Genomic DNA, 24,442 nt, shown 5'->3' with positions numbered 1-24,442 from the left:
AGATATCAGATAGTATAATACAGTTGTAGATTTATATTTGTAAGACCAATCTGAAAAAAATTGACATCTGGAGTTATAATTGAGGAAGAAATCATGTAGGGTTTCTACTTCTCATGAGTGTTCTTATTGCATAAGAGCAATAAAAAGTAGTTTGTGTTAATTATTTGGAGATCCAACATATTTAAAATGAAATTATTAACAACTTAAAAGTATGAGAGTTTTCATGAAATTTGAATTGTACTTAATAGTAAACAAAATATCCAGTTCTCAGATTAAAATACAAAGTAATTGCTTATAGAATCTGGATGTGCAGAAACAGCGATCACACAATAGAGCTTTATGAGAGGCAGGGAAGAATGTGAGGAAAACAACCACTGAAACAAGGAACCTGGGCTGTGAAAGAGTGTACATTTTTTAAAATAAATAGAAAATTCCTGTCAAGAAAACAGCAAGACTAAAGTGGTTCACTGAAGGGTTCCCTTGTAAAGAACTGCAATATCATTTCTTCTTCCTGCAAATACACATGATTATCATCCCTAAACGACAAAAATCTTCTAGTAATCATCTACAACTTCGGAATGGTTTTTCTTGTGGTTCACCAAGACAGTCTGAGAATTTAAACAGAGAGTCAAAACTGTCACAAATCCATTGTACTTGGTTTACAACACATTTATATTGAATCCAAAATATAAGTCCTTTTATTCTGAAGTGAGAGCCATTTGGAAAATAGGATTTGATGACAAATAGGCATACTTATAGGATAGAATGTTAGTCACAACACTGGGATTCTGAGTCAAAAACCTACCTCATGAGCTATATTTAAAAAAAAAAACAGTTGGTTTTTTCTTTAATTTCAAATTTTATTACACAAAATTTAAAACTTCACTGCACTTCCCCCCTGCATGTCCCCAAATCACTGCTGTGGAAAACATACTCTAACAGAAAATAAGAACTGCTAACATTGCAAAAAGGAAAATCAAGCTGCCTACATGATACACTAGTGCAATAGTATCACAAGTGTTTTGGTCATATTCATTTACTCTCTGATTGGATCTGGGACCTACTTCACAAGAGGAAACCCATGCCTGACACTACTCAGATGACTGAGAACCTGAGTTTAGATAGGATATGGGTGTTGGAGAAAAGCAAATATTGTTTTGCTAGAGCAACATGTGTTAGGAGCCAATTTCCTCCTAAAATCATTACAGGAACCATCACCCTGGGGAGTCTGCAGAGACCCCCACACCCTTAATTGTGTTAGGAATAGTTCTATTGACAGAGCCTACCCCACACCCAAATTGGCTGTTAATGGGAGCTATCTGTTAGCGGAACCCACCCCACATTCCAAACTATCTAGGGAGCTAGGTGTGTCAACTCATGACTTCTTGGCCTACAGTGACCTGACTGAAGATAACCTCCTGCCTACGTGACCAACTCGGACCATGTGACCAACGTGAACCACGCGACAAGAGCCCAGGCCCCTGTGCCCACCCCCCAACTCTTTACCCTATATAAAGCTGTACCCCATCTCTAATAAACGAAGGCTCTGACAAACTTAGCATGGCCTTCTTCTTGTCTCCTAGCTCGTATCTTCCAGGTAGCGCCTCTCCGGGACCCTGGAATAACTGACTGCCAGGTGGGTTACTAACCCTAGACTAAGTAACTCACCAAGGCAATCAAGAAACATGGATACAAAATGAATCCTAAAAACATTTTTCTGTACCTACAGATGAGAGTGCTTTGTTCAGTCATCCCCAGAGAAGCTTCTTGTAGAAGAGATGAACTAATACAGAGACTCATACCTGGATAGTAAGTGAGACTTTTTAGAATACTATGTCCTAAATGTGATGTCTTCATCAAATCCTTCCATTAGAGGTCAGAGTACTATGGTGAAGGGAAGGCAGAATGAGTGTAAGAGCCAGAGATGAATGATACCAAGGAAGCAGTATCTTCCAGACACAACAGGACCAACAGACATAGAAACTCAGAGATACTGTGACCACAGGCACAGGGCTGACGCAGATTTAAGTGAGATGGAGTACTGGCACATAAAGGGTGAGGTGTACACTATTTCCCATCCCTAAACAAGAAGCTCTCTCAAATTAACACCTGCTTACGTAGTAAAAATCTGTTTTCTCCAATGGAATCTCACTAGGTATGTTAACCACAATTAAAGACAGGTCCATACCCAACAGTAGATGGCCAACACAAAATGAACTCAAAGGCATTTTTGTAGACATTTTGTCTCATATTGCTTTGTTTGGGAATTTTTGTCTAACTTGTCTTTGCCTCAGATTATTATATTTCCCAATCTTGGATTTTTATAGGTTTTGTCCTGTATGTGTCTTATATTTTTTTCTTTGTTTTACTTTTATTCCGGGGTTTTGTTTATTTATTTTTTCTAAAGAGAGAGAGAAAGAAAAGTTTGAGTTTGTATAAATAGGGAGGTGGGAAGGATCTGAGAAGGGATGAGGAGGGCAAATCATGGTCAAACTATATGATGTGAAAATATTTTCAATAGAAATATATCGAGAGGAAAAGCAAAACAAGTTTATTGCCAGAATATTGATTGGTTCTATTCACACAGTGAAAATAAAAGGGTAAATTTGCACGACTAATTGATTTTCTCACATCACAGAAGCTCATCTCCAGCACACACGTGTCTTTTTTTCCCCCCATAGAAGCTGCTCTTCCATCAATTTGTGCTGAGCAGGTGTTTGAAAACTACCCCTGGAAAGTGTATGAGATCACCAGCCTCCTGGAGGTAACATCTCCCTTTTCCCATTGGCTCAGAGCTGCTGCCACTGGAGCAAGCCTGACCTGTTTTTCAGAAAAGTTTCATTGAATTCCATTCTTGGCTACTTTCCCCTGCAGAAATCATGTTAAAAAATATCTCAGTTCCTACTTTCTTTTCTGTTCTCAACCTGTGCCTGAAAATCAAACTTGAAGATAGCATGTGGTCATTCAGAACACTGCTGGGATGGAAGGAAAGCATCGTCTCAACTTTGGGAAAGGTTTAAGGAATCAAAAGCTTCTTTCTAAGACCAGCATCATGTCTTAGCCTAACCAAGAAGATCTTTCTCTGTGTTTGTCCCTGGAGCTCGTGATTATTAAGAGAGTTCAAGCTCTAGCTTCACCCTGACTCTCTCTTTGAAAGAGTGATGTGCTTTATTTAAGCAAGGCAGGAATAGTAACAGCCAAAATCCTAATGCTCAAAGCACATCCATTTTCATGCTAGAGAAACGAAGATAATCAGGTAGATTAGTTCATATTGACTTAAATTAATTACTGGAGGCACAATCCCAGTGTGGTACCACAGGACAGCGAGGCAGCATTAATTCCAGATGGAGGGTGCGAGGACATGGCCTTTGGATGACATGACCTTTACACTATGAGCTGATGATTAACTTGTGGCTCTGACCTGTGACTCTGGGAAGCTGTCTTATGCATAGGTTAAATATACAGTCTATCGAGAGAAGATGATTTTGTGTGGAAGTTTTTAAATTAATCCAATCAGGAGCTAATAAAGTCTTAATTCCCCATCAACAATACTAGATCAATTACGCTGGTAGTGCCTGTTAAATCAACCTGGTTTCTCCAGCCTTCAATTGTCTTCAGATTGAATCTTTTTTTTTTACTTGCATCATAATTTTTAGTGATCTTTACATTATTCTTCCCATAATTTTTTCTTTCTATATCTTCCAAGCCAAGTAAACATACCACCTCAGCCACTTTGTAGTTTGGATTAGCATTTTCTTCAATTAAGCCTCTTTAGTTATTGGGAAAAAACCCAGAGAACCTCCCCACAGACTTCTCTCCTCACTCTAACCTACAAAGACAGCACATACACTTTAAAACATACTTACTTAGGCATTATGAAACCTGACTCCTTTGGAAACTTAAATTTATTTTCACATGCTACCACAATTCATTCCGGTTGGTAGAGTAATCTGTACAGTAAATTGTACAGCTACATTCATTCTTTCCTTTATAAAGCCATCGTTCCTATAGGTTTGCCCCCAAGACTCTCTCCATTACAGTTAGAGACAGCTTTCCTGCATCGGGAAAGTATTTTTATGTTATCCAAATGGAAAGATTTGTTACATTCCTTGAAGAATGTACTAGCAAATATTTCTGAAGTGCTAACAATCCATTATCTGAATGAGATCATGTCACCAAGGTTGGCTAACATTACATTCTCTAATAACTAGTCTGCTACAACAGCCTGACCCACTTAGACACCTCTGTTTATTTTAATAAAAACAGCAGGTGTTCACTCTGCCCTTAGTGATACTATCCTTCTATAAAGACACTACGTAGCTGGAAATGGTGACCTAGCCCAAGTGGTTTTCTTTCACTTACTGATCTCTTCAACTGGAAGACACACACATGTGTTCACACATACACACACCACTGGCTTCCTAGTCTAGACAGGACAACTAGGATGCTATTTTGATTTAATTTGATTGTTTCCATGTGTGTGTCTATTTGTTTTCCAGCAAACATTCCACTAATGCAATGACAATTTTTCCTGCATTCTTGGCAGTGGTGGTAAAGTACACAAAGCAATAGCCAGGCTCTTTGGCTGAGACTGGTATTATTTTCTCAATTCTCTTTGTGAGAGCATCTTTTAGCTTTCTTATTGAACATCAAAGCACTTATCAAAGGCTTATCTGAAGTGTGAGAAATCTGAATTTTCCCAAAGAGAAGCTGTGATTTCCCAAGGAAAAGAGAACACACCATGAAGATCACAGCCTTTTGGTGTTGTCTCATCTCTGAGTCATGTTTAAAAGCTTCCTAGACTTCATTCTTCTCCCATGTTCCTCTGATATATTAAATTCCCAGTTATTATGGATCAGGCACCTGGATTCTCTCTTGTAGATATATTTCCTAAAACAAAAATATTTCTAAATTTTACTAAAATTTAGTTATTGTTAAAGATACAATTGAATAAGTAGATGCATTTTCATTTAAACAAGTCATTGAAAGTATCAGTAATGATATTAATTTTTTCACTTGAACCATATTTTTGAAATGCTTTTTAATATTATGTAATGATAATTTTGAAATTGCTACTCATGAATACAATATAAACATTAGAAATAAGAACAAGTCAAGTAACTACTGTATTTTATTTAGTGAAACATTTTTAAAAATCTTGAAATTAAAGTAGTTACGATTTAAAAAAAATATTTGTTCATGAAACCGCAATACTATTTCATTGTTAAGGTTTAGATCTTGTTTGATAAAGCAAAGGCAGAAGAAAACAAAATCAAGCATCTAAAATGATGTCAAGTTAATAATGATTGTATCCATCAATCAAAGAATAGCATCATAGCGTTGGCTCCTGTGTCCTGATCACCAGGGAAACATGTCCTGGCCACTATAACCCAGTTCAGGTAGTTATATATGTATGTGTAAGTGACCATATATTCTGACAAGAAACATGTATGTGGATTTTTCTGTCCTCCTGCCAGCTTCCAAATCATGATATGGGGACTTACTGTTAATTATGAAAGCTAGGGTAATAACTTAGGTTTCTTTTTAACTAGCTCTTATAACTTACATTAATCCATTTCCATTAATTTACTTTCTGTTTTACAGCTTTTTTACCTTTACGCCATACTATCCATGCTGTTTTCCTGCTTTATCTGGTGGGAAACTCTCTGTGTCTGTACCTTTCTTCCCATCATCCTCTCTGAGACAAAAATCCTGCCTTGCTACTAGCCAGTCAGTTGTTTTTAATTAAACCAACCCAAGTCACAAATCTTGAGTGTCTACAAAAAGATTATTCCACAACAAAAACATAAATCTATCAATCAAAGAATAGCATCATAGCATTGGCTCCTGTGTCCTGATCACCAGGGAAACATGGCCTGGCCACTATCATCCAGTTCAGGTAGTTATAGGGAATCACACACTTACTAGCACTGAGTTCAAGAATAGAAGCTAATACCCTGGCACATCTTGTCTATTGACCCAAGAAGATCTTTGCCCCCAAATGTATGTAAGTCTGAAAATCAGATGGCAATTATCTGAAGTAAATAGTGGCTCTGGGGAAGATGGCTGTAAATCCCTCCTAATAAATCTAGTTTCTTAGATGTGTTTCCTATTTAATCAAAATTTTTGAAGCTTTATGAACTCCAGAATATTTAGAAAAGTGAAAATATTCACCTATAATCATCACCATATAAAAGTGTCTGTCACAATTTGCTTCTTTTTAAGACTATTGCGTGGTTAAATATATTATTGGTTTATTATAAATGCACAGAAGTCTAGTGAAATCCTTAAAATTAAGTTTCAGATACACATCCATATATGTAGAAGGCCGTGCATGTGGCACACGTCTTTAATCTCCGCACTCTAAAAGCAGAGAGAGATGGCTCTCCCTGAGTGTGAGGGTAACCTATCCACACAATGAGCTCCAGGACAGTCAGAGCTGCATAGCAAATTCTGTCCCCAAAATCATAAATAAGTAAATAAATAGAATTTTGTATATGAATAATCAAAGTGCTTGAAAAAAGTTTAGAGTGTGTGTGTGGGGGGGGGGGGGTGTCAACATGTTTGCCCTGCTTAGCTTAAGCTAGTTTGTCAGTTAGAGGCCAAGCACAACTGAAAACAGGCCTTTCCTGGGTCCTGAGTGCAATAATTCCAAAATGCAGTCCATGTGCACAGAACAGGATAACTAATACTATCTTCAATATGCCCCTTGAAAGTGAGAAAATGGCAAAATAACCAATCTCATTAATTTAGACAGTTTCTCAACGAGTGAGCCTTTAATTCTACAAATCACTACAAATTCAACATGTTCAAGGCTTAAAATTGGGAGAGAAAGATTCTTAAGGGAGGAGGATAAGAGAGATAGGGTTAAGGGGAAGAGGGTAAAATATCACAGAAATTTTCTCATATGTGGAATTAGATTTAAACACTCATGTTATATATATATATATATATATATATATATATATATATATGTGTGTGTGTGTGTGTGTGTGTGTGTGTGTGTGTGTGTGTGTATACACAAACATATGTATACATGATGCAGACATACATAAATGGCATGAAAGTCAAAGGGGAAATGAAGGAAAGGAAGGCACCACCTACGAGTGGCAGGGAGGCAGTGGAGTACAAAGGCAGACAAGAGCAATAATGATGCACATGTTTGAAGTTGTCATGAGAGTTCTTATCTACAAGCATTACCAAAACCATTATAAAATTGAGCAGAAATAAATAGTACATTAAAATGTGCTCATTTGGTGTAAGTATTTATTATCACACAAACATTTATTTGTCTGTTATTAAGAGATACTTTGTATATATTTTTAGGGGCTTCAGACCCTCAGATCCTGAATTTTCTATAACCCCTTGCCTGGCAAAGTAAACAACATATTTTCCTATGCTTGCAGCATCTCTGAGCATGAAACCCTCATGAGTTCCTGATAATAAGCAAGTGGTTTCTGGTGGGCCACTAATCAAGGAGAGTCCTAAATAAGCTGCCCTGGAACACCATAAAATTGGCATTCTTGTTTCAAGAGTGATCCATGTCTCTGTGTGTTCTTTAATCTGCAGACCCTTGCCCAGTAGCGGTTCCAGGTGGTGCAGGCACCACAATATGTCGAAGCAACTTTTGTAACATGTATGAGAAGCTGTCGAAGCAGGATCTGAAGACATTTTGAAGAGATTCAAGGACGAATTTATCCACACAGAAGTCGCAGTGTATAGTTGCCTTTCTGCAGTGTTAGCATTTGTGTTAACGGGATAATGCTATAGTGGATGAAAGTGCTCCGGGAACACATTAGCACGGTTTGCCTCTGCACCACTGAGCATGCTTGGTTTAATAGGAAAAGCCGGGCCAATTCCCTTATAGAACTTTAGGAGAAACATCATCATTAATCACATCTGTATTGATCTTCAGGATATATCATTTCATATTATGTATAAAACATACATTTTAATGCTTTAAATTTCTAGACTTTCAAAGAAGATCCAACACAGAACAATAAAGTAATTTTATAGAACCTGAAAGTAATTTAATGATGTAAAAATTAAGGATGTATGAGGGAAAAGCTGAAAAAATATTCAGCCAATTTCATTTTCAGTTTCAAATATCTAAAGATATTTAAGCTGTTCAAGGCTGAGACAACAGCATGAAACCTAAGACATAACTATATCTCCCCAGCCTTAGCTTGTTTATGTGATCATAGACAGACAGAAGTTGAATTTGCATCTCCTGGCCTGGCCTTCATACTCTTCAGGCAGGCCAGCCAATTGTTCCAAAGGTAGTCTCTTTCAGGTGAGTGATAACTTGAGGTGAACTTCTGCTTTCCAGAGTACCCAGTGGGATTAAATCTAGTTTCCTATAGCAGCAGTGACTTCCCCGAAAATAACCAGGGGCTACCTCCTCCCCCACTCCCCTGGCTATTTCTTTTCAGTTGTCCTGGGACCAAATCACCTCTTTAATAAATTGCATGCACTTGATTTCATATCTCAAAGTTAGAGACTACATGTATTTTTCCATCATTGTATTTTATTTATGCCAGACTATAGTTTCTGGGACACAGTGAGTACTTAACAGATAAGTCTTGTACTAATTTCTTAGGTTTTAAGCATAAGTGCACATTAGACTTGTCAAATTCATTTTTATAGCACAAACCTTGCATAAAGTAGACATGAAATTAATGTGTATAGAATACACGAAAGTACAAAGTTGCCAGTGTTATTTTTTATAAAACAGTCTATCTAATACATTAATGCTGATTTAGGCACCGGTGGGAATTGAATAAATTGTATTATGACACTACAAAATTATTAATAGCGAAGTTAAATTAAATAATCATACTTAAACTGAATGGACTGGCATTAAATTGAGGTAGAAGCCCTGTGTGTTAGCAATGTGACGTTTCAAAGGTAGACACATTTGTGGCACGGCCGTTGTGAGCCCAACAAGTCTACAGTTCACATCAAGTAGTCCTGAAGGGAAAAGAAGACATATTTGTTGATAGCTTGTTTGTCAGGTATAGATCCTACAGCCTTGTGTTTGTAAGTTTTGACTGATATCTATTATAGGAAATGCACTTTACATCAGGAACTAAACACACAAAATATAATTATTAATAGAAGACAAGCCAAAAACTAAGTCTTAGCTTTGATACTATACATATATAAAACATTCATATATATATATGCATATATATATAGCTAAATATATGCTATATTTTATCTGCTCTTGGTAAAACTGTTTCAATACAAGAAAAATATGGTGGGCATTTTTTTTTATCTGATATGGGTACTACTGTTGGGGCCTCACTGACATCCTGCAGAACACTGCAAGAAAGAAAATGGTGAGCTAAAGCAAACACCACGCTTTCCCAGAAGCTCTCAGAAAACCTATACAATAATGATCATCGTAACTGCTATAAATCAAATGTTCATGGGCTCAAAAGAGCAAAATGATGTAGAAAACTCACTTGGCCTGTGTGTTGGGTGTCTGGAGGCATGACGGGGACTTATTAAAGTTGGAGGGTGGTTTAGTGAGGGTGTCTTTATGAAACCCATGTGTGGAAGCCTAACCTTGGATGTAGTAGCTTTAGGAGCTGGGGGGTATTGGGAAGTGCTTATTTCATGATGTTAGAGACTTTAAGAAAGCAGACAGTTCTCCTGCAGTGTGATGATATGCCACGAAGGTGGTGGTCTGCTTCTTCCTTAGGATCCTTTATTAGAATCTCACTGATACTGACACCTTGACTTTAACCCACCAGCCCCCAGCACGATGAGAAACAAAGGCTTAAAACCCACCCAGTTAGCAGGAGGGGTAAAGAGTCTTAGTTGTCGACAGCCTGTAAATTAGCAGAAAAGTTCCATGAACAACTGACTCATGCTTTGCCCAACTGAATAGATCACAATGACTACAGAGGACTAAATGAGAGCAAATACGGGAAAGAAATATCACGGTTTCATTATTATACAGGTCACCTGTGAAGTGGCATACAAATTATGTACAAAATTATAACATTAAAGAAAATAATATTAATGTGAATATAAAGTAGGAAAAGGTTGGTTGCTATAGACCCTGAGGAAAATGCAATTTTAAGTGATCATGGTAATAATAAGGATCATGTTGATGAAACTATTAGCTAACACAAGGTGTTTGACACAGTAATAGATTCTTCATATGTATTATCCCCATTAATTTTCTAAAGACAGGGTATGAAGGCCCAGGAAATGTCTCCATGGATAAGTTCACCTGCCAACACGACAATCCATGTTCTATCCTCATAATTCACATGGTAGAAAGAGAAAACTAACTCCTATATTCTTTGACTCCTACACACACACACACACACACACTTACTAAATGAATGAAAATGTAAAAATATAAAAGAAAATGCAAAAATATAAAAGGTATATAAAGTAAAGTAGATATCCTAGCTTTTCAGATGAGGAAACTAAGAGACTACGTGCATAAAGTAATTAGCTTAAAGTGGCAAGTCTAATGAACCACAAACCAAATGTAAGTACAGGTCAGTTTTATTTTATAGCCCAAACATTTTCTTCACTGCATTGCTCTTCCTTTGTGCTTAGCACTGCATACAAATGCTGTTTCTGGTTAAATGCTGTCTTTTTTTTTTTTATTTTTTTTTATTGAAAAAAAATTTCCGCCTCCTCCCAGCCTCCCATTTCCCTCCCCCTCCTCCCACTCCTCTCCCCCTCCCCTCACTCCTCTCCCCCTCCCTCTCCAGTCTGAAGAGCAGTCAGGGTTCCCTGCCCTGTGGAAAGTCCAAAGTCCTCCCCACTCCATCCTAGTCTAGGAAGGTGAACATCCAAACTGGGTAGGCTCCCACATTGGGATAAAGGAAGGTTGAATAGGGGAGCAGGTTAAATGCTTTCTTATCTCAAAAGAAATATCAAGCTGATATCGATCTCAGAAAATTTATTCTTGGGTCTTAATTTTTCATCTGACCAAAAAATTGTCTTAAATATATACACAACAGTTAAAATTGTCACTCCTAGTTGAAAATTCCTTCCTAGATGGAGAAAGAGGCATATGAGACCCATATTGTACATAAGAATTCACATATCTGAGAAAGCGTAATTCTGGAATATTCTCAAAGGCCCCTCCCCACTTTTGAAGGAGGAGTGAACAACCATTGTGGAAGGAGACTATGGCCAGCCATGATGCACAGCAGATAGATTTCTTAGACCATCAAGGTGTTCAGAGAAATCCAATGGCACAGATTTGTGAGTTATCACCCAAATTGGGTGGGCTTTTCAGTGTATCGGCTGATTTTGAGATGTCCCTGCTCCTACCAGGAACCCTTTACCCATAATCCTGTTAGTAACTCCAGTAAAATATCATTGGTTCACCAAGTTGGACTTTTAATGCAATTATTACTTTTGTCTGCTGTGGGATTAATTTCTGGGGTAGAGGTGTGTGTGTGTGTGTGTGTGTGTGTATGTGTGTGTGTGTGTGTGTGTGTGTGTGTTTGTGTGTGTTGCTGTTGTGTCTCCCGAGGAAAAGTCCCTGATGCAACATGGATCCATGCTATGGAATAATCTTTCATTTCACTGTAAATATGTATTACTCTCTGGTTAACAAAGAAGCTGATTGGCCTATAGCAAGGAAGGATAAAGTTAGGTGGGACATTCAAACTGAAGATACTGAGAAACAGAAAGGCAGAGTCAGGTAAAATGCCATCAGCCCTTTAGGAAGCAGGATGTGTGGGAATGAGGTAATAAGCTGTGAGCCATATGGGGAAGCATAGATAAGAAATATGGGTTAATTTAAGTATAAGAGTTAGGCAGTAGCAAGCCTGAGCTTTGAACCAGGCATTTATAGGTAATATTAAGCCTCTGAGTGGTTATTTGGGAACTGGCAGGTAGGAGAGAAATGTCCAACTACATATCCATAAAATAAAACAATAAGAATAAATATGGGATTATTTAATGGGACAGTCACAGAAAAACTTTGATGGAGGCTGAAAATAACATTTTAAGTAAAGTAGTTGCTGTGCAAGTTTTAAAATTTATTTTCTGATCCTCAGCATTGAATGAAGTTTAAGTGTAGTAACAAATACCTATAATCCCAGTGTTTTTGGGGTGGTGGCTGAAGTTCTTTGAAGCCCATTGGTGAGACAATCAGACCCAACCAGTGACCTCTTAGTTCATGTCTCCAAAAACAAGGTGGACAGCAATAGAAGAAAACACTGACATCAACCTCTGGTCTCCATACGCATGTATGTGTATATCTGTATGTACACACACACACACACACACACACACACAACCCAACCTGACTAGAGCTAAAATTTTCTATCAATATTTATAAAACTACTTAATGGGTTAGTATTATTAACTATTATTATAATTTTATATATTATAGAATAATAATATTATATTAATATTATAATACAATTAATTAGTGTTAATGTATTAGTCAGGGTTCTTTTGAGTAACAGAATTTAGAGAATGAATTTCTCTCTCTCAAGGAGAGAGAGTCATATATATATGTGACTTTCAGGCTGCAGCCTAGTTAGCTAATGCAACAATGGTTGGTTATGTACAGAAAGTCCACGAATCTGTTCAGAAGTGGAGAAACACAAGGCGTGAGCAACAAGTAGTGCTTCAGGGACTCTCCAAGTTCTTGGTTATGGAGTATTTGGCTCATCCTGGTACATTCAGCTTGGTTGCTGGAGTTGCTTGTGGCATGTGCTGGGGCTTCCGGGATCACCTTGGCATGTTACCCCAGAACTCAACAAGTGAGACAAATAGAGACACCAAGACAGAAACCGAAGCAAGCATTTCTGGGGAGAGTGGGGAGTACAAAATGATTCCTGTGGTTCGAAATGACCTAAAGATGGCAAAAGGGAAGGCTGCTGCCCAGTGTTCTCATGCTGCTTTTTCTGCCTACAAGCAGATTCAGAGCAAAAACCCTCAAGTGCTCAAAGAGTGGGAGTACTGTGGCCAGCCCAAAGTGGTGATCAAAGCACCAGATGAAGAAACCCTCATTGAATTACTGACCCATGTGAAAGTGTTGGAACTGACTGTATGTTTAATCCAAGATGCTGGATGTACTCAGATTGAACCAGGCTCTTGAACTGTCTTGGGAATTGGACCAGAACCAGTAGAGCTAATTGATGAAGTTACTGACCACCTAAAACTTTACTAGATGAACTTTTGTATAATGGTGATTCTGTCTGAAAAGTATGAAGCCTGTCAGTAACAATAAAAGCTTAATTCTTGCTCCACTTTTGAAAAAAAAAAAAGAAAGAAAGTCCAAGAATCTAATATGAAGTAATAAGAGTGGCGGGGCTGCGTTCCCAGCACCCCGGCCGCCTGCCCAGCTAGCTTATGCTTTGAAATAACAACACACAAACTGTATTCATTTAATCACTGCTTGGCCCTTTAGCCCTAGCCCTTACTGGCTAATTCTCACATCCCGATCAACCCATCTCTAATAATCTGTGAGAACCGGTCTTACCGGGAAGATTCTGGCCTAGTCCATCCTGGGTCGGAGCTTCATGCCGGGAGCGGAGCATGGCGTCTCTGCTGAGGCGTCTGCTCTGGAGAGCAGAGCTGTGGAGTCTCTGCTCACTTCCTCTTCCTCCCAGCGTCCTGTTCTGTTTACTCCTCCCACCTATCCTCTAACCAATAAAATGGGCCAGGGCAGTGCCTTTATTAGCCAATGACCTTCCTCCATCACTAATAGTTGCTCAGAGTCTTTTTCTAACTCAATGATCTTGATTAATGGTGTGTCTTTCTACCTCAAAAATCTAGATAAAAAGGGGATATGTTTTTTTCTAATTAAGCAAAAATCCCTCACAGGTATACTCCTATTTTTGGGTTTAACTCAATTCCAAAAATAGTCAAATTGACAACCAAAAATAGCCATCACAGTTGACTATCTTAAAAATTATTTCATGAGTTTGGTGTGTGTATGTGTGTGTGTGTGTGTGGTGTGTGTGTGTTAGTGCTAGGGGTCAAATCCAAATCCAGGGTCCTATATACTGGACATAAACTGCACCAACAAATTATACCACTAACCCTAATTTTTACCACTATGTATTTACTAGAATATAATCATTCCATAAAAGAATTTTTTCAACATGATTGAATATTAAAAGTCCAAAGACAGAGAAGAAGGAAGAGGAATAAAAAGTGGTGGATGGGAAGGAAAAGGAAAAGGAGGAGGGAAAGAAGAGGAATACATAGAAGAGTAAGAGGAAGAAGAGGGAGGAGGAAGCAGTGGAGAGAGGAGGAGGAAGAATAGATGAATAGGAAGGGATGAAGTGAAATGGAGGGGGATACTGATGGGAGGAGGAGGAGGAAAAGAAGAGGAAAAAGAATGGAAGAGGTAGAGTAGAGGAGAATACAGTGGGATAATTGATCAGTTTGACTCCATCTTAAAATTAAAAGCCATCTTATCATGAGGTCGAAATAAGTTCAGTCTCGTTTTCCTTAAAACTTAAGTTTGACAATCTCTTGATATAGTCTCTGGAATTTGACATGTTCTTCATTTTATATCCTAACCTCCACCTTGATAAGATGTTTGGCAAAATAAATTTGAAATGTTCTGAAAAGTTCCTACATTACCAAAAAACCCTTGAAAAAAAAAAACCCAGGCTTGCAGTTTGGAGGCTAATATAAACCTCACCTCCTCCTATGTTCAATGCTATTTTCTAAACTGTATTTGAGGGAGATATCTCTCTCTGGCAAAATATAAAGCTTGTTTATTTCAACTAAGGGTTTTTGGGTAGTGGTTCTTTACTCCCTTTGGGTCGGATTAGCAGAAGATGGGAGGAGAGAAATCTTAGAACCATAATAAAAATTTACTTCAGTTCAGTTTTTGAGCTTAAAGCAACAGACACTACCCTAATATTCAGAAATAAAGGTATCTCATTCCCACGTTCTGCCTACTCTAAGTAGATACTGTGTCTGTTAGATTTAGCGGCACAGCAGTGAGAGCATGGTTCATAGGAGCCTGTCCGCAGCCAGATGAACCTACCACCTTCCACTGCTGAGGAATGCCAGCACAGCAAGTGCCTTAGTGACTCCTCTGTTAATTGAATGAGTATTTTACCTGGTGAAAATTTTAGGACTTGGAGGCACACTAAGGTAATTGTACTAAAAGGAACAGACTGTTAGCCTGGAGAGGACTGTGGTTTAGAGCACTCTCAGGTTTCTGTTGATTGTCCTCAGGGGTGCAGAAGAACTGATTTGCCTCACATGGATGGAGAGTTTGACACCTTGTTGCTTAAAAATTGCTTATGTTTAAAGTATACACAACAGCTAAGGGGCCATGCAGATGCCACATTACTGAATAGCATATGGACATCTCCAGGGTTGTTAAAAATGATCACACCAGCCGTCTGTCTTTACTGAGGCTTACTGTATTTATACAGTTATAAGAGAGAAGATTCCACTTTCAATGAAGCTCAGGGGAACTATATCCAGGAGGAAAGGAAGCGGGGAGAGCACTTGTGAACTTGCAAGAGAAACTTTTATGTTTCCGTAATGGCTATTTTCTTAACCATGTGGCAGTTCTGAATCTCAAAGGGGCCAAAAACATTTTAAGATAAAAAAACATTATTTTTAAAATGTATAACTCAATGTCATTACACTCTCCAACTAAACATGTTTGGTAGCAAAGCTGGAGTTAGCAGATTTCGTTATTGTCACTTGAGAGTCAAAACTCAGTTGCTGATACAAATTTATCTCATTCTAAAATCTTCCCCAAACTTTATTCAAACTTTAATTCTGCTTAGGAAAGAGAAGATGCTGAAAGAGCAGCTGTGCACTTTGCGCTACTTAGGTCAGCCTGTACCTTTGGTATCTGCTTCCTTCTGAGCCTGCACATGCCATATCCATGCCCTGCCCTTAGTTTCCCCCTAAGAGTCAAGCTTTCCAATGTCAAGTACACTGCTAAGGGAGAAGTACATTCTCAGTACACAAAAGTGCACACACACACACACAGACACACACGAATTGGAACGGTTGGAGACTGAGGACGAGCCACGAGAACACCATGACTATGATTCTGTGAGTTTGGTCCAGTGATCAGGGTGGTAGAAACGCAGCTGATCCTACAGGAACACATATTACAGCAATGGGGATGAGCTGAAAATGTGCACAACCACAATTTGTTACCCAAGTCAAAGTCATTTCTGAGTCCTGTCTCATGGAATGAACCATCACTCTCCGGCTACATGAAGCTTATGGCCTCATTTCAACAGCCATATAAGCAGCAATAAAAATGCCCCGAATGGTTAATAGCTATATTTTGTGTTGTTGATTAATGCTCAGAATAGATTTTAAGTGCTCTTAGCATATCAGCAATGCCTATGTATGGTAATAAACAGTAGATTAATTTCACATTGTATATGTGTTTTGAAATAGCATACTATGCTTGGTAAATAAATGTTCTTTTAGAATTTTTAGTGGGTAGAAGGAAGGTGGGGGAAGAAATGAGAAGAGAGGAGAGAAGGGAAACTGTGCAATATAAATTAAAAAATTAATAAAAACATGAATATACACCCACAGATTTTAAAAGTCCATCTTAGTAAAGACTATATTGAAGAATGAATGCATATAATCCATGCATTTAACACACTAACAAAATAAGTGTACTCATAAAGAAAACAAATGACACAGACCAGTGCCATTCAGACTTTTAAATCTTTAAGCTGGAGATAGTTTTAAAGGTTTTATTTTCTAAGAATTTCACACATGAGTACTATATTTAAATCATTTTTACCCTTCTTCTCCCTCCTTTAAATCCTTCAGTCCCCAACTCAGTCTCTAATTTATGAGCCCTCTTACAATTATTATTATTACACACACACACACACACATACATCTACTGAATCTCTTTATTCTTGCTCTTAAGTACATGTGTTTAGGACTGAGCCATTGATATTGGGCAGTCTATCAGGGGCCTTGTACCTGTATAAAAGTGATTGTCCCTCTTGCATCAACCATTGCTCGCCTATAGCTCTTCATCAAGGACTGGAATATCCTCCAGGCATATTGGCATGTATAGTTATTATGCATTTATATGTTATATAACATATGGCATATATATTATTAGGTAATAATGTTGTTGAGATTTTGTGGGTGCAACTTCCCTGTCATGTCTAGAAGACACTCTCTAGCAGCAGGCATCCTGATCTTCTGGCTCTTACAATATTTCCACTATTTCTGCAATGTTTCCCAGAGACCCAGGTATAGGGTATGAGTTATAGATGAAAACTGAGGCTGAGCACTGCATGATTGCTCAGACTCTGGGTTTTCAGGAATTGGGGATCTTTTTAGTAGCCTTTGCCTACTGTAAAGGGAGGACTTTTTTTAAAAAATAACAAGTCAGAGCTACACTTACCTGTGCATATAAGGATAAGTATTTAGAATGTGGTTGGAAACTATATTGATCTATAAAAATATAGTTTCTCCTCTAGATTCTATGACTTCCCCAGCCATGGATCAGTTTTACAGTGCTAGGCATGGAATTCCCACTTTCGAGCAGTCCTTAAGTTCAGTTATGCAGATGTTGTTTTTCCCATAAGATTAAGTGCCATTGGTGGAAATATCTTGCCAGGCTGCTCATTATTGTGGTTTGCAGGTTTTCCAGCTAAGAAGGATTACTAACTGACTGTCTCCACTTCAGTTTTGTCTGGAAACCACCTAGAAATGGAAATTGTTTTATCACTGTTAAAAAGGCCATTGACAGTTTAGTTTAGCTGCCATAGATTCCATGGATTCTAAGTAATTCATCTGAGTTCAACTTTTGAGAAATGGAATTTTGGTTAATAGTGTCTACTCCATACCAAATACTGTGGACCACTTAATCTTAACAAAACTTGAGAGAAGAAATTTTTATTTCCATCACTGTATGTTTTATAGAGTTTAGGAATATAAGATATCTTGCCTTCCCAAACATTCTAATTATACAACAGAGGCATGCCCTTATTCTGTAGCCTGCATATAATACCATGGCCTAAAGCTAAATTGCTTTATACTAAAAAGTATATAACAACTTGATATATTGGTAAGATAAAACAATGTGATGGCTACAACCGTAGCTACATGTTAATAAAAGTAATTTAATAGGACTTGAAGATTTTTAAACTCTTCATCAGTATTCTGAATTGTGAAACTGTAATCAGAACAATTTTGAAAGTGTTACAGTGGAGAAAAACAAGCCTGAGATCAAAGACAGTTTTATTGCCTTTTCACACTTGTGGGATTTCTCTACAGAAATCCTAGAGCCCACTTTGATTAACACCATAGAAACATCCATGAGAGAATGTAGTTAGCTTTGGCAACACTATTAAAAATGCCCTATCATGATACCTGGTGTCTTCTGAAGCCTAGAACTGTACCTTGTTCCAATTAAATGATACCAGTCTCTACAAGGTACCATAGTGCAGCAGAGAAGTCCCAAAATCATTGCTGGTAAGAACAAAAGTAATTACTCAATCCCCAGCACCCTTTGGCTTAGAGTGTTTTGTATAAGTTCACATCAGAAAATGTAACTAGATATAAGAACTGACTACTCTCATTGCTGCTAAGCTTTGGCTGACCATATCTCTTTCCCTCCCTCTTTCCTGCCCATTCCATTCCTTCCTAGCCATTGTTACTGATGTGGCAGCAGAATGATATTGGACAGGCAAGAACGTAATAAAGGAGAAACAATTGATAATCATTGTTAGCTGCATCCATATGCAATGATGATCCTTGGGTTCAGGCTCCATTCTCTTTGTTCCGACTTCAAATCTCTGTGCTCCACTAAACAAGCATAGGCTCCACACTTCATCATAAGAATTTAATGACTGAATTCATGTAAAACATAAAAAACAAAATTGGCCACTTTGTATGCTGTATGTGTTAGTATCACTCTTACTTCTATTAGATGCACAATAATGATATTACATTACAATTTTCAAGTTATCATATTTTGTTAGCAGTCAATGAAATCAAGCAATTCTTAACTTGCATCAAAAATAAACTATAGACGTAAAACACAATAAATAACAATAGACTTTAATGCCTTTGTATAGATAAAATATGACTTGGAGTGAATTATGTATATTTCCCTAGTTGTAATCTGGAATGTGAATCTATCTTAGTAACAGTCATCAGTCAAAGTAATTGAACTTTTCTGGTTTAGTATTATGTGGGAAGAATCGTGGCAGTCTAACACCTGTGCCCTAAATAATTTTTCACCTTTTTTGGCATGTTAATGTCACATATTTAACTCATGTTCAATATTCTAAGTTCTACCCTATGATTTAGAAAAATGATTACAAGACCACACGACATAGCACTTGTCCTAATGTACTCTATGTTCAATCAAGACAGGTACACTAGCCGGGCGGTGGTGGCGCACGCCTTTAATCCCAGCACTTGGGAGGCAGAGGCAGGCGGATCTCTGTGAGTTCGAGACCAGCCTGGTCTACAAGAGCTAGTTCCAGGACACGCTCCAAAACCACAGAGAAACCCTGTCTCGAAAAACCAAAAAAAAAAAAAAAAAAAAAAAAAAAAAGACAGGTACACTAGTCATCATTTATGAAATGTATCATTTTTTTTTTTTTTTTTTTTTTTTTTACAAAATCCAAACCCTCCTATCTAAGGGCAACTTGTAAATATGTGCATCAGCCAAACCTAGAAGTAAAACCACCATACTTCAAAATGCTCAGAATGCTAGACACACTTTTCCCAGTGCCATCATTGCTAATGAAGTTCCAAACAAGAGTGAAACTGCTGTGCGATATTTTTCTACTGAAATGTCTATTTGTTAAATGTTTGTATAAGCATAAATTTAGTTTATTTATAGGAATGCTTTGCCCATGGAAACACACATATACCATTTTCATTCAGTGCCCACAGAGGCTAGAAGGGGATATTGAATTTTTTGAAACTGGAGTTTTGGATGTTTGTAAGGTACCATGTGGAATCTGGGACCTGAACCTAGGAAAAGCAGCCATAGCACTTAACTGCTAAAGTATTTCTCTCTATTCCCTGAAAATTCTATTTTTAGGTCAACATTTTTATCTTTTTATAGTCATCAAATTACTTAAGTTCAGAAGATCATTATAAATATTTTTTATAAAATACGTAATAAACTTTACTTAACATTTTGATTAGTTTATTTGATCTGATGTGTGTGGGTGTTTAGTCTGCATATTTATTCACCACATGCATGCACTGTGCCCATAGAGGGCAGAAGAGGGCATTGGATCCCATGTAACAGGAGATCAGATGGTTGGGAACTACATGTGGGTGTTGTGAGTTGAACCTTAGTCCTCTAAAAAAGCAGCCAATACCCTCAATTTCTGAGTCATGTCCCGAGACCTTATTTAATAACCTTAATATAGTTAGTTTATAGCTTTTGAGATTAACATATGCATTTAATGTAATTTCAACTAAAGTCACTGTAGTGTTTTATCTGAAAAATTATATGGAATGATCGTAAGCTACACACACACACATGCACACACATTCATATATACCCACTTAAAACTGAAGAGACCATAAAAAAAACATTTTTTGTGTTCTTTACCTAAGCATGGACATTGTATTCTAAATAACATAGCATTTAATAAATAAAATATTGTAGCCCTTTTCACACATAAATGATATTTTAAGCAAAGTCTACATTTTATAAAACCCAGGTATTTGGAGACATTTCATAAAAATATAAAAGACTAAGTACACAATATGAATTTCCAAAAATTCTACCAAAATAACATTGAAAAACAGGATATAAAATACAGTATAGATACTAGTTGTTTTAATAAATACAAAGAACTTTCCTACTAACAGAAGTAAAATTGTCAATATAAAAATAAGTTTGGAAAATTATTGTAATTAAGGTGATATAGATGGATTAAATTTCTGTTTGCAAAGAAGGTTTTTGAACAGATAACAGAGATGTACTCCCATGGGCACAACAAAAAGATCATTCACAAGATAAAAAACAGCTGAAAGTCCATGAGACGTGGCTCCAGTCCAAGAGCAGAAAAATGAATTAAAGAACAAAGTCTTTAGCTAACCATAGGCAGACACATTTGTGAAGACATACTGTCTTTTTGCTGATGGGTTTGTAGTTATAAAGGGTACTAATATACATCATTAGTGGAAATGTATAGTACCAAAACCTTTTAGGCATGCAATCTATCAGCTTCTATTAAAATCAAAATTATGCATAACTTTAGACATTCCATCTTATAGGATATGTTTCAAGTCATTCCTTTATACAATGGCATCATACCAAAGTACTAAGAGCAGGACTTTCAAAGTAAACAAAAATTGCAAACAAAATCACTACCTTTTAATAAGGGAAGTGAATAGATTATAGTTAATGTGTTCTTTTACTTTATTATACAATAATTTAAAACTGCATATTAGTACAAATTAGGGTCTTACAAAAGTTTCTGCGGCACAATTCTAGGTAAGAGTAAAGCTTCAATAAAATTTACAAGAAAATATTTTAATAAAATGACATGTAATTATATCTATCTATACATACAGATATATATACATGTTGACAAGAATATGTTTATAATACTGTATACATATCTATAAGAATTTATATAAATATTAAAAATAGAATCAGTCGCATTATGTCTAATATATTTTTGTTCATCTTTTACATTTTTACATGTATTATCTCTCTGAAGGTGTATGTTGGGGGTTATGTAGACAAACTTGTGGGGACTGCAAAAGAGAATTTGTTTCACTGTGGGTTCCAAGAACTGAAATCAGTTCTTCATACTAGCTTGTAAGCACCTTTATTCACTGAGACATTTTCCTGTGACTAGACTTAAAATACATTGTGGAAAGCCAAGAATGAGAGACCGGTTGACGAAGGGATGTCACAAGTGAGTAAAACACTACATCAAAACACAAAAGCTAAAAAACTTCACTGTAACAAAAAGTATCATGTGGTCTCATCTATAAAAGCTGCGCATGACAGCCAGAATAAAAGATGGTAAAATGAATAGATGCTTATTCCTTACATGTTACAGAAAATGTAATAGAATTTAAAAACAGGAGTAGAAAAAGTAGTTCTGTTGGTGCCAATATCTTATATTAAACATTAGATAAATAAGTGCATAAACAAAAATTAAGATTATTTGTGTCTTTTGCATACCATGAGGTGACTTTCTCTATTAGGATTTTTGCTACTGAGCAGAGATAGTGTTCCCTCACCTTCATTCTAGAGCTTTCTTTACCACACATGCAACATCACATGCCACAGAACATTTTCTATTCAGCCAGGTGTAATCACAAGTCCACTGGCAATGTTAAACAGCTTCAACATGAAATTTTGTCATATTAGAAGACACTGTCATTTTTATCACTCATTGACAATCTGTCACCTCTCCAGCCTCTAAGTGAATCAGTGTCTTATGTAGTGTGTTCTTTAAAAAGACTTTGGGAAATAGTTCTCTCAGCTCCATGGACAATTGTGTACTTAAAAATGTAATTCATGTCCCGCGGTGGTGACACACATCTTTACTCGCAGCACATGGTCGTCAAGGCAGGCAGGATCTCTGTGATTTCGAAGCCAGCCTAATCTTTAAACTAGTTCCAGGACAGTAAAGTCTATACCAAGAAATCTGTCTAAAAATAAATCAATGAATGATTGAATGAATGAATAAAAGTAATTTGCGCTGGAAATCACATCACTGGCTGGATCACATCACATCATCTTAGATGCTGGAAAGCATGATACTAAACGTTATCCTGCTATCGAATTCTTATTTGATAAGATATTTGGTATAAAATCTTTTTTAATCCAGTATTATTGGTCTCTCAACCTTGTTTTTTCTCTTTAGTTACTCTAGCACAAACATTTTGTAATCCTAAATCTTTTTAGATCAAAGTATTTAAAGCAATAAAGACCTTGCCTCAAGACAGACACCTTAGCACTGTATGTACAGAAGAAAAGCTGTCTTAACAAGACAAAGGCTGAATACTGTACTTTCCAAAGGAGGAACTTATATCTTCGCGCTTTCTTACCTTTGACTGAAATTAAGCTGTATTTTATGTTATGCACTCACATAGCATATACGTAGCACTTACCATCTCTATCTTTGTATATTTAACATCTAGCACCCATCTGTGTGAATGTGAGTTATCATTAAAACAAATGCACCTCTGATATTTTAAATTTTCAGAATAATAATTCATAGTTCCAGGTAGATGTGAAACTTCAATTGTTTAGCCATTTTTCAAAGAGTGAAAATTCAGGCTTTGATGATGTGTCGTGTCTACTCATGACTGCTTTGATCCAGTGTCCAGTGCATTCTGCATTAGTTGTATATCTGCTACTGAAACCCATACATAAGATGATCAACTTAGTTTTGGCTGATGAAGTTTCAGTCTATGGTAGACTAGTAACTCTGCTTTGAAACTGTAGTGAAGCATCATATCATGGTGTGGACTGTTTGTGTGATAGACTGCTACCCTCATAGTGTCAAACTAACAAAAGAGAAAAGGAGTGGCCAGGGTGCTCAAAGCTCCTCTAAGGCCACACTTATAATCATCTAACTTCCTTGTATTTTGCCTCACCTCCCAGTGTTTCTACCACCTTCCTCTGGCATTCTTTAACACGTGGATCTTTGGGGCCAAACTGCTAAACATTCTAATACCATGTAATAGATGTCATTTATAGTCAAATTGTTTGAACTTTCATTGGATTAAGACTTTAAAAAGTATGAAAGAGCCATTTAGAAAAATTTTCTTTGCTTCGGCGAGTATTTTTCTTCCACAAATTTATTGTGACAGTAGACTGCAGGCCTTCACTGTGCTCTATCTTGCCAAAATAGTTAACAGTTCATTGCCAAGCTCTGCAGCATCTTGACACCAGGTTTACTACAGTTTTATGCAGCATATATAACAGGATCCTAAATGACCATGTATTCCTGACAAATTTGTATGATGAATTATCATTTGAAAAATAGCTTTATTCAATTTCACAAAAAATGTTTCTTCTTTTATGTTCACATTGTGAGAAAGGAATGTGCATTGTTGCATGCTTAGTAAAACCAACACACTATCTTTTGTAGGAAAACTGTGGGAAAGAAGTTGGATCACTGAGAATCAGTTAGGAAGTAGAAAACCAGTCCAACACTTCAAAAGAACAAATGCACTCCTCATCTGAAGAAGTTCATGATTCATGTGCTATGTGTACATACATGAAAATTAGGAAACTCAAGAAAACATGGAAGTTTGGGGTATGTGTATGAATGGTGTTTTAAAACCTTCAAAAAAAGTTAGAATATTTATAAGAAACACAAACTTTACTGCAGTACAAACTTGGAATATTATTAACATTTTAAAGAAGAAATACATAAATAAGTTGACTTTTTAGTGTGTACCATAAAAAAGACATAGAGGACAGAGTTCAGAGTCCAGATAAGTTATTTTCTTTGGACAGATGGAA

At 36.9% G+C, this 24,442-nt stretch overlaps 2 protein-coding genes across 6 annotated transcripts in view; one reads left to right on the top strand and one right to left on the bottom strand.

Annotated features, from left to right (window-relative positions):
• Nucleotides 1-24,442, bottom strand: part of Grid2 (glutamate ionotropic receptor delta type subunit 2) — a 1,406,062-nt gene that overhangs the window by 461,450 nt on the left and 920,170 nt on the right. The window lies entirely within an intron of this gene.
• LOC121438218 (peptidyl-tRNA hydrolase 2, mitochondrial-like) lies at nucleotides 12,647-13,093 on the top strand. Its single transcript, XM_041638399.1, has one exon. It carries the CDS (start codon nucleotides 12,647-12,649, stop codon nucleotides 13,091-13,093), a length of 447 nt encoding a protein of 148 aa, XP_041494333.1.

This window comes from Microtus oregoni, unplaced genomic scaffold (genome assembly GCF_018167655.1).
Source record: "Microtus oregoni isolate MIOR12 unplaced genomic scaffold, Mior012 000002F_ref0000024, whole genome shotgun sequence".
Taxonomy (NCBI): domain Eukaryota; kingdom Metazoa; phylum Chordata; class Mammalia; order Rodentia; family Cricetidae; genus Microtus; species Microtus oregoni.
Note: the sequence above shows the minus strand (reverse complement) of the source record. Positions and strands in the feature narration are given on the sequence as shown.

What these genes read in the sequence shown, in the direction of transcription:
- LOC121438218 (XM_041638399.1), top strand. Translation starts at nt 12,647, where the DNA reads ATGGAGTATTTGGCTCATCCTGGTACATTCAGCTTGGTTGCTGGAGTT.